The sequence below is a fragment of the Danio aesculapii genome, chromosome 4 (assembly GCF_903798145.1).
Source record: "Danio aesculapii chromosome 4, fDanAes4.1, whole genome shotgun sequence".
NCBI lineage: Eukaryota > Metazoa > Chordata > Actinopteri > Cypriniformes > Danionidae > Danio > Danio aesculapii.
The window spans coordinates 56,295,254-56,307,343 of NC_079438.1; the positions used below are offsets into that span (position 1 = coordinate 56,295,254).

At 34.9% G+C, this 12,090-nt stretch overlaps 1 protein-coding gene across 1 annotated transcript; it reads right to left on the reverse strand.

Annotated features, from left to right (window-relative positions):
* Positions 1-1,890: 1,890 nt before the first annotated feature.
* sypl1 (synaptophysin-like 1) lies at positions 1,891-11,553 on the reverse strand. Its single transcript, XM_056455142.1, has 5 exons — positions 11,228-11,553; positions 6,958-7,073; positions 6,185-6,389; positions 4,840-5,031; positions 1,891-3,555 (listed from the first exon to the last, which is right to left on the reverse strand). Exons 1-5 carry the CDS (start codon positions 11,297-11,299, stop codon positions 3,424-3,426), a joined length of 717 nt encoding a protein of 238 aa, XP_056311117.1. The 5' UTR covers positions 11,300-11,553; the 3' UTR covers positions 1,891-3,423.
* Positions 11,554-12,090: the final 537 nt, after the last annotated feature.

The window sequence follows — 12,090 nt, forward strand, 5'->3', positions numbered from 1 at the left end:
TATTTTTAGCTCCATACTTCAGTCATTTTTCTTACCAAATTTTTTCTTATTTTCTGTAAAGCTGTTTCTGAACATGACATGTCCACACTAAATGGTTATAAGAGACAGGTTTAAGGGATTATATGCAACATCCTTCATTTATTCTTTTAGGAAAGGAGAAAGCTCCACTTAAGTATCGTACTTTGAGGGAAAATGTGCTTTATGCAATGTTAAATTTATATAAACCTTGAAGCATCAGAATTGGTACTCGGTATCAGTTCCAAAAATCCTGATTGGAGCATCCCTACATTATATAGTAAATTGTATTATATTGTATATATTACAGCATTCCCAGCTCTTTGTTAATGAATGCTCCAGTATAATGTATTATTAACTATAGTGAACTGATAAACTGTAATAAATACTGTAGTTTACTTTAGTTTTTGCTATAGTAAACTATGGTGTATTGTAGTATAATATGCTCTATAGTTGAAGGAAACTACAGTATTGGATTGCTTGTTTATATTACTATAGTTGTCATGTTACAATAACAACTAAAAATCATATTAATTCAAGTTCTTTACTATAGAGCATTTCAATGTGGTCATGTCATTGACCCATGAACATTTCCTGCTTGTTATCATACTATATAATAACTGTAGAAAGGCAATTCAATCATACCTTCATGCTAAAACAGCTATCATAACATCATTTATCAATATATGGCTCTTTTTGGATTCTCAGAAGCTATGGAAATTAAAAATGCACAACAGGAAATACATTAGGACCAGTGTTGTTTGCATTCCTCAAAATGGGATGGCTAAAAAACACTATAGTATTTGTTAATGTGTGCACTGATGCTATGAAACATGAATGTTTTACGCCTGACAAAGCAACAACTGATTTAACAAAGATTTATAAAATAAAACTAGTAAAATTATCAAAACATATTGCATTTTCATTAAATGTATAGTAAAGGAGACCTATTATGCCCATTTTTACAAGATGTAAAATAAGTCTCTGATGTCCCTAGTGTGTGTAGTGAAGTTTCAGCTCAAAATACCACACAAATAATGAATTATAACTTTCTGAAACTGACGCTTTTAGGCTTTGATCTTAATTGTGGTGTTTTAGTGACCGTCGCTTTAAATGCTAATGAGATTGTGCTCTTTTTAAAAGGGGGTGGAGCTATGAATGTCTGTGTGTCAGCAAAGTGGCAGCTTCAAAACAAGACTAACATCCTATGCTAATAAAGGAGAGATCATCACTATAGTGGGCGGGGCTTTCCCCCTCTGATGACACGTGCAAAGGGAGAATGTCAATCAAAGTGCTAAAGTTTTTATCAAGTGCGATTATAAAAATAATAATAATACATTTTTACCATTCAAACCTGGTTATATTCGCACACTTTGTGTGTAAATGCCTTATAAACATGTGTTTTTATTTTGCATAATAGGTCCCCTTTAAGCCAAGTTTGCCACACAATGTTGATCCAAACAAAACCCCGCCCACTTTTTGTAACTCCACTGATGTTACAAGACACGCTTTACTGCTGATTGGCTGCAAAAATGTTTTTTTAAATATTGCGTAGTGTACCATTAAAAGCTGACCAAAGTAAAACATTGTCAAATACATTTAAAAAAAGATAAAAGATGTTCTTCAAGTACACATAATAAATGAACAGCTGAAAGATAAAAAGCAAAACAAGAGAAAAATCATCATATAAAAACCAGAACCAGCTGCCCTGAAAAAATACTATAGTAACTTATACTAAATACTACAATGTTTTTGTACCATACTATAGTGCATTATATGTGTATTATGTGTATTGTATATATATATATATATATATATATATATATATATATATATATATATATATATATATATATATATATATACACATACGTATACATACACTCACCAGTCACTTTATATATTTTTAGATACACCTGTCCAACTGCTCATTAACACAAATTTTTAATCCGCCAATCACATGGCAGCAACTCAATGCATTTAGGCATGTAGACATGGTCAAGACGATCAGCTGCAGTACAAACCGAGCATCAGAATAGAGAAGAAAGGTGATTTAAGTGACTTTGAGCTTGGCATGGTTGTTGCTGCCAGACGGGCTGGTCTGAGTATTTCAGAAACTGCTGATCTACTGGGATTTTCATGCACAACCATCTCTATGGTTAACAAAGAATGGTCTGAAAAAGAGAAAATATTCAGTGAGCGGCAGTTCTGTGGGAGCAAATGCCTTGTTGATCCCAGAGGAGTTGTTCCAGCTGATAGAAAGGCAACAGTAACTCAAATATCCACTCGTTACAACCAAGGTCTGGAGAAGAGCATCTCTAAATGCACAACACAACCAACCTTGAGGCAGATGGGCTACAGCAGCAGAAGACTACACCGGGTGCCACTCCTATCAGCTAAGAACAGGAAACTGAGGCTACAATTCACACAGGCTCACCAAAACTGGATAATAGAAGATTGGAGAAACGTTGCCTGGTCTGATGAGTCTCGATTTCTGCAGCATCATTCGGATGGTCGGGTCAGAATTTGGCATCAACAACATGAAAGCATGGATCCATCCTGTCTTGTATCAATAGTTTAGGCTGGTGGTGGTGTAATGGTGTGGGGGATATTTTCTTAGCACACTTTGGGCTCATTAGTACCAATTGAGCATCGTGTCAACGCCACAGCCTACTTGAGTATTGTTGCTGACCATGTCCATCCCTTTATGACCACAGCGTACCCATCTTCTGATGGCTACATCCAGCAGGATAACACGCCATAAAGCTCGAATCTCAGACTGGTTTCTCGAACATGACAATGAGTTCAGTGTACTCAAATGGCCTCCACAGTCACCAGAGGTAGCCTGCAGCAACTGTATGATGCTGTCATGCCAATATGGGCCAAAATCTCTGAGGAATATTTCCAGAACCTTGTTGAATCTCTGACATGAAGGATTAAGGCAGTTCTAAAGAAAAAAGGAAGGGTCCAACCCGGTACTAGTAAGATGTACCTAATAAAGTGGCCGGTGAGTGTATATAATATATAATAACGTGAGCTAATAAACTAATAAATGATTTCGTTTAGGCTACTTTAGTTTTTACTCCAGTAATCTGTGGTGTATTGTACTATAATATACCCTATAGCTGAAGGAAACAACAGTATTGGATCATTTGTTTATATTACTGCAGTTTTCGTGTTACCATAGCAACTATATAATCACCACAACAGATCAGATCGTTACTACAGTATGGCTACAACAGCCAAACCTGATTGGTTTATATTAAGTCGTTGTATCACCATGGAATTTTTAAGAATTAGCACAACGGATTCATTCAAGTATGTTACTGTAGCATGGTTCAAAAACACTCTAGTATTGACAATAAATGACTGTATTGTTCATTAGGCTGAAGCGGGTGATGTTTGTGTTTAGATGGGTGCTGGAGCTGGAGCTCGTCCTGGCGTTTGCTGAGCGTTGACCTTCTGAGAGTGCCAGCGCGTCTCTTTATACACAAACCAGGCATTCCCGGCCCATATGATCAGATTCAAGAATCCAAACACCTGCAAGTCAAGTGCGCAGGTGGTTATCTATGATGTGCAGACTTTAGCTAATGCATATGGAGCACAACGTTAACTAGATCGTGACGACAATCTTGTGAATTGGCTCGAGGAATCGTTACTAATGTGTGAAATAGTAATATAACATAGGATTTAGGGTTCAAATACAAGAGTAAAGAAAGTAGGAAATAAACTAGCATGTTTTAATATTATGCTAGCAAGATTAGCATGCAGGAATGTTGTTAACATGTTTTACATCGCTAAAAAGATTTCACAGCACAAATGAACATGTAGTATGCATGTTTTAGTACATGGCTAACATGTTTTAAGAGCTTGTTAGTATGACTGTAGGTAGCATATTGTAGCACATGGCTAATTTATACAGGTATAACTAGCATGTTTTCTAAAGTGGTTAAATATTAGCTTTACAGTAGTTTGTTGCTAGCATGCTTAATATGTTGCTGTAATGTTTCAAGCATAGCTAGCATATTGGTAGCAATTCTAAAATTGTTAGCATGTTTTAGCATTTGTTAACATGTTGCTAGCATGTTTTAATATTATGGTAGCATAAGCTAGCTTGTCATTGTATTATTGCTAATGTTGTAAGTTTCTAACATGTTTTAACATGGAAAAATTGGTTTAACATCATAAATTAACACATAATGTGTTTTAGCATGTTGTTAGTTTGCTTAGAATGTAGCATGTTATAGCACATGGCTAATTTTGACATGGTTAAAATTAGAGTTTTTTTTGTTTGTTTTTAGCATGCTAAATATTTTGCTATAACGTTTCTAGCATAGCTATCACATTGCTGGCATTATTGAACATGTAGCGCAGATGTTTTAGCACATGTCTAGCATGATTTAACATGTTGTTAATATGATTAGAATGTAGCATATTGTAGCACATGGCTCATTTTAATAAGTTGTTATAATGTTTATAGCATATTGCTACCAATAATTAACCTGTTAGCTTGTTTTAGCATGAATGAACCTTTTTCTAACATGCTTCTAACAAGTTTAGGCCCACAGCTAACACATTTTAATGAATTAGCTGCTAGTATGTTCCAAACATGTTTGGCAAGCTGCTAGATTTTTCAAACATGTTTCTAGCACTGTTACCACATTGCTTGCAATTGCATAAATTAGCAGGTTGCTAACACACTGCTAACATTATCATAACAATAACATGCTACTCTGTTTAACACTGTGTTTTTGGTGGTGGTAATCAACATGCATATAATAAACAGTGAAAGAAAAGTAGTGATTGGACAGTGTTCTCTCTTACCACAGATATATTGAGTGAGCGCATGCTGGCAAACTCTGTGACTTCACATCTCACACCTCTGTCCTTGCAGACCGCCAGAGTGGATTCAATGCCAGTCGTACTGGTGGCGTCCTTCACCGTCTGCAGTCCTCTGGCCCATGCAGACGAACACACCAACCACAGGAACGCAAACACCGCTGTCAGCACAAAATCCTAGCACACAGAGGCATTACTCTAGAGTTAAAGCGCTAGTTCACTTCCAGAATGAACATTTCCTGATCCTTTAGTCATCCTTTGCAATCTTCAGTCAGAAAGAAATTAATATTTTTGAGGAAAACATGCAGGATTTGTCTCGATATGGTGGACTTCGGTGGTGCTCAGCCGTTTGAACTAAAATGACAGTTTCAGTGCAGCTTAAATGGCTCTAAATGATCCCAGCTGAGGAATAAGAGTTATGCCTAGTGAACCAATCGGTCCAACCAATTAAAAATACATCAACTTAAAATGTATATACTTTAATGTTTTCCACTATAAAGTATGTGGCTGCATTTCCCCTGTCAGACATATATACAGGTATTTATAAACATGTACATAGATAGAACGATGGACGGATGGATGGATGAACAGACAGAAAGACAGACAGACAGACAGAAATATAGATATACAGATTAAACGACGGATGGACGGACGGACGAACAGACAGACAGACAGACGGAGAGACAGACAGAACGACAGACGGACGGACGGATAGATAGAACGGATAGATAGAACGACAGACAGACAGATAGATAGATAGATAGATAGATAGATAGATAGATAGATAGATAGATAGATAGATAGATAGATAGATAGATAGATAGATAGATAGATAGATAGATAGATAGATAGAACGACAGGCAGACAGACAGACAGACAGACAGACAGATAGATGGATAGATAGATAGATGGATAGATAGATAGAACGACAGGCAGACAGACAGACATACAGACAGACAGACAGATAGATGGATAGATAGATAGATGGATAGATGGATAGATGGATAGATAGATAGATAGATAGATAGATAGATAGATAGATAGATAGATAGATAGATAGATAGATAGATAGATAGATAGATAGATAGATAGATAGATAGAATGACAGACATACAGACAGACAGGCAGGCAGGCAGGCAGGCAGACAGGCAGGCAGGCAGGCAGGCAGGCAGGCAGGCAGACAGACAGACAGACAGACAGACAGACAGACAGACAGACAGACAGACAGACAGACAGACAGACAGATAGATAGATAGATAGATAGATAGATAGATAGATAGATAGATAGATAGATAGACAGACAGACGACAGACAGACAGATTATACTGACAAACATCGGGCCGAAGTCTGAGTCTCTGTAGACGTGCATGTAGCCCAGATAGATGATGAGCGCCAGCATGGAGTAGAGGAAGGCCAGGACGGCGACGGCCACGAAAAACTCCACCGAGGACGAGGAGTCGCCCACCAGATGAGTGGCAGACACCGAGTGGTTGCAGAGGGTCCTGTTCTGCTCCACCAACAGCTCATGGTTTAACCTGAAAATCAACACACTTCACCTGATGTGGACTAAGTTGAGGATTATTTCTAACATTCATACGTTTTTCAAATAATCTATTATTTCTTTAATCTATATCGATTATAATCTATTATTTTCTCTCTATTTTGACTAACAAACATGTTTTGAATATTTTTAGTTAATATAAAGCTGATATATAATAATTTTGAGCTATCAAAATTCATGGTTAGGATAAAGTGTTCAATTAGTTTTTTTTTTTAATTTAATATAATTTTTTACAATGAAGTAATTAATGTTTTTATCACTTTTATCAGATTATTTAATATGCTCATACATATTTGATTATTCATATATTTATTTTGGTTTATATACATCAGTTGCCAAAATACAATTTGTAATGTCTTTCCATCCAGTAATCTAACTGTATTTTATTTTTATTTATTTTTTTATTTATTTTAATTTATTTTTTATTTTTTAATTATCTTTTCTCTTAATTAAAAATATGCATTTTGTAATGGGTTTCTGTGTTATATATATATGTATATATATATATATTCATCTTTATTTTATTTTTAGTAGCCCCACACCTGAATGGGTATGTGAAAGTGGCACTGAGTGTTTCATTGCTGCCATTGCAGAAGATGGAGAGCACATTTCTGCCGGAAAATCCTCCACAGGTCCCGAATGCAAGTACAGCAGTGATCTGGAAACATGTAAACACAGATTTATGAAAAAATAAAAACTTCATGCAAGCAGTCTAATTAAAATAAAATAAATATTTATCATTGCACTACCTGCTTTTTAACCTTAAATACTTCTTTTGGACAATATTATGTAGTGCTTGTATAGTCTTAGTTAGATTATGTGTATAGTCAACTATATATATGTTCAGTTAGAATAAACCTTTAGAATAAATAACAATAATAAAAGAACAGAACAAAACCTTATTTGAAAACGTACATCCTATTGTATAACTGCACATTAACTACACTGTAAAAAATCAGTTTTGTGTGTATATTTATAGTTATAAATTGCATTATGGGACAATGATCTTTACTCTGTCATGTTTTGATGTTAAAAAATATCAACTCTACAGTTTAAGAAAGTGACTTTTATTGACATTTTTGTAGTTTGAAACAATATGCTGTACAAAAAATAATATAGAGAATTAAATTAATACAAAATATTCCAACAAAAAAACTCAATAAAAGTCACTTTTTTTATTTAAATGACATCAGATTAAAGATTAAAGTTGTATGATGCATTTCAAAAACAAAATAAAAAACCCATGAATAACTAAATACAGAAAAACTGTTCATTTACTGATATGTGCACATTTCTACTCAAATCTAAGCTTTTTGATTGATTGCAATGTAATAATGCACTTTTTCAAAGCTGTATTAAAACAAACTTATTGAATTATCCTGATATATTTTCTTAATGAATATTTGCACGTCTTCTACATGCACAAACCACGAAATAAAGTCTGCTCTGCGTCAGGAATCATCTGACGCACTAATCTGATCTTGTGCTCAGTTTTAACCTTTGGTTCCCTCACGGTTTGCGTTTAACCCTTGAAAGGGTGCGTTCGTTAAGCTAAATGAAAACCTGCTGGCTGACGCGTTTTCCAGCACCAGATGTTTGCTGTCGCTGCATGAAACATCCTGTTTGCCAACTCATTCTGGGATTTAAAGAAAAACGTTTCATGTGTGCTTCGCTCAGATTCATGCACTATAGACGGCAACAGCTGAGTCAGTCGCTCCATTTTCTCTGCCAGTAACAGATTCCTCTGAGGAAATAAAGGAGGGAGGAACTGCATGTAAGGAGGTGGATAAAGAAAACTCAAGACATGCTGACTCTCGGCTGTAATGTGCAAAATATGGTAGAAATACTTGCAGAGGGGTCTAGAACATCTCCCATAAGCCACAGTGTGATTTTATATGCATATATCCATAATAAATGTATGTAAGCAAATAATTGTGGTGACCAATCTCAAAATATGAGTCAAATAATGTTCCACAGTCATTTGGTAAAGATACAACCATTAAAAAAACATAAAAAATGACAGCTGCTATTTTACTTTACTTTTGTTACCATTATTAGTATTACTGTTCTGACTTGTCCTCCTTTTATCTCCTCATTATCATAAGTATTTCTGCCATGGTCATTATTCAGGTTGCTGTCGTTGTTGTAACAGTGGTAGTAGTGATTGTAGAAGTAGTTGTGGTTGTTGAAGTAATAGTTGCAGTAATAGTTGACGTCATTGGTATAGTAGTATAAGAATTAGTAGATGTTGTAGTAGCAGTAGTTGTCGTTGGTGTAGTAGTATCAGAAGTAGTAGATGTTGTAGTATTATCAATAGATGTGGCAGTAGTAGTAGTAGTTTTTTCTTTTTTTTTTCTCTATCTATTTTATATATATGCTATTTGTCTCATTTAACGACGGTTATACATGTTATGCGTGTATATATATATATATATATATATATATATATATATATATATATATGTATATGTGTATGTATATATATATATATATATATATATATATATATATATATATATATATATATATATATATGTGTGTATATATGTATATGTGTACACACAGTATATATATTTTTTCTTCCCTATATGTATGTACTCAGACTACCCACCTAGGTACCGTTACATGCATGCACACACATGCACACATTGTGTTTTCATGTTTTTGTTGTTGTTTTGTCCTCTTTGTATGTGACTCTATTGTGTACTACTTGCATATCCTAATTAAAAAAAAGACATTTGCTGTTTGTTTAAACTACTTATATAAATTGAGCTAAAAACAACACAATTCTTGAGTTTTTTGGGGACAACTTAATTGTTTTTTGCTCAATTCACTTTAATTTGTAGACTTAACTTAATTCCTTCATGTTGTCCCAACACAAATAGATTTTTTACAGTGTATTCTGACCTTTTTGTGTTGGAACAACATGAATAAATTAACTTATTATTTTTTTACAAATTGAAGTGAACTGCCTGTTAAAATATATTAAAATACACTGAATTTGATTAGATTTTAATTATAATTTAAGTATTGCTGACAGTCTAGTGGTTTAAAGGCTAACTGCAAAGTCCAAATATGTAAAATGTCAATTCATTCATATTTTGGTGCTTAACAAAAGTGCAATTATTGTGCTAAATATATGCCAGATCATTTGTTTCATAAACTATTGTTACACTAATTCATATTTCAGAAAGTATCTTCTATATATCATGATTAAAATATATGGTTTTGCTAGACAATTTGTGAGATTCCTTGTGCTTTGCTATTATAAAGTAGCATGTTTATAACAAAAGGTTAGCAGATTATTGGCATTTATAACATGTTTACCACCGTGCTAGCATGTTTAGCACAACTGAAGCATGTTTTAGGACTTTGCTCTGCCGTCACGTTTTAACATGCAGCTATAATAAACTGTTTTAAATATTCTATAATGTTTGCTTTCAACCTTTAACACATCACTGCCATTTATTACCATATTGCCAGCATGTTTTGGCATGCTGTTTCAATTGCTACCATGTTTCAGTACATTGTTATAGCTATAATGTGACAGGTTATAAGCATATTTTAACATGTCTTATAGGCTACTTTTTAGATTTTGCTATGCAGTTTTGTGTGCTAATATAGAGAGAAACTTTAGTAAAACTATATATATATATATATATATATATATATATATATATATATATATATATAATTTTTTTTAATAACTTTTTTTTTATTAATGAGAAACAAAGTGAAGTTTATTTATAAACTAATTTCGAGAGGATCAAGTGCTTATGATTGCTTGCAGCCTATCCTGCATTATTCAATTTATGATTCACTAATCAGATGATTCCTAAGCCACTATAAATACCCTCAGTTCCATATAACAGCCATCTTCGTATTGAACAATCCCCCCTTCCACCCCTACTCCTCCTCCTTCCCTAGATGGGTGGCACGGTGGCCCAGTGGTTAGCACTGTTGTCTCACAGCAAAAACGTCACTGGTTCTAGTCCTTACCAAGCCAGTTGACGTTTCTGCGTGGAGTTTACGCGTTCTCTCAGTGCTCACGTGGGTTTCCCCCGGGTTCCACTGTTTCCTCCCACCGTCCAAAAACATGCAACTTAAGTTAATTGACTAATTCAAATCGGCACCATAGACATGCTCCTAGTAAGTAGTCATTTCTTATGAGCAATCACTATCTGTTCATTAGCTACTACAGCAGGGGAGTTCTCGAGATCTACCTGAGCTCAAACTCCCCTCTCGCATTGCAAATGTGAGGGAGCCCCGGGCTCGAGGATCTTATAAGCTCAGGGCTCTCTCCTGGGACAGCATGCCAAACAAGCTTTTTAATCAATCATCAGCTAAGTGTGAACTCTTGAAAACAACAACATAAAAGTCTGTCAGTTCATAATGTTTGTGGAAAAAACACAACGTGCAATAAATGGCTGCAGTCAATTATGATTAGTAAATACTAGGGAAAAACCTTTAAAACACTTTTTTGAACTTTGTTGACATGTTTTTAACCAAATATATATTTATTAACAACTACATGTCATATATTGTAGCCAGTTTATATGTATATTATTCTATTCATATCTGCTTTGTAATTTTTACCAAAGTTATATCGAAATATCACCGTATGTACTATACCTTCATGTAATGAGCTTCCTATGAGTAATAAACTAACTTTTGCGAGTGTAACTTTGAGTGTAGGCTACAGTATATAACCCCTGCAGTTTCTAATGCACAATACAGTAGTATAAACGCGTTTTCAGCAGGCCTTTGCTCTTCATGAAATCGTGGTAAACAGATCAGCATTTTTCTACTTACCCACTCCACTACTTTAACGAAACCCAGAGGCTCTTTAACGGGGCTCAAGTTCAATCTGAATCCCGTCTGCATCTTTCCCACCGAGCCAGAAAACCTCCAGGAAGAAAAAGAAGAGCTTGAAAATCTTGCAGGCTCAAGTTTGCTTAAAAAAAATGAAAGTTTGACAGAGTGACGTGGTGTGTGTGTGTGTGTGGTAAAAGATGCTGCTCCTCCTCCACAGAAACCGGAGTAAATCCAGATGATAGCACAAATGGAGTTCAGCGAAAGATGTGAACCATTTCGCGAGGGGTTTGATTTATAAAGCACTTATCAATAGTTTCTCCACGAAGCGAAATAAATAAAACAGTTTCTTCTCTCTGTGTCAAAAAGTCCCGCAAATATTTCTGTCATATGATCCTCTACATTCCTGCGCTCCGTTATAAACTCTCCAGTCTCTTAAAGCAGCAGTTCACCTCGAAAAATAACTTATCATTTCAATAATTGATTTATTGAGCGATTATAGCTGTTAAAATATGTGTTTGTTTCGTGTTAATGTTTATATAGCCGTTAAAGCGGTATTTTAAAACCCAACGGCAAACATTAGCGCGGGACGTTACGTCAGAGCTCAGCTTACCTTACATAAATATTTGCGTTTGTTTATTATTTGAAAATATTTATACATTTAAACAACAGAAGCATTTTTAAAACGTTTCCATAATCTGGTAATAAATTCACAATGAAACAAGTACACTCACCAGCCACGCAGTTACTGCAGATTTGCCGCTGCACATCCATGATGCGAATCTTCCGTTCCACCACATCCCAAAGGTGCTCTATTGGATTGAGATCTGATGGCTAAGGAGGCCATTTGAATACAGTGAACT

Bases quoted from the DNA above. Each gene is read 5' to 3' on its own strand.
- sypl1 (XM_056455142.1), bottom strand. From the start codon at position 11,299: ATGCAGACGGGATTCAGATTGAACTTGAGCCCCGTTAAAGAGCCTCTG. The intron at 7,074-11,227 runs GTAAGTAGAAAA...ACATGTTTCCAG, and splicing joins TCGTTAAAGTAGTGGAGTGG to ATCACTGCTGTACTTGCATT. The intron at 3,556-4,839 runs GTAAGAGAGAAC...CTTGACTTGCAG, and splicing joins GCTCACTCAATATATCTGTG to GTGTTTGGATTCTTGAATCT.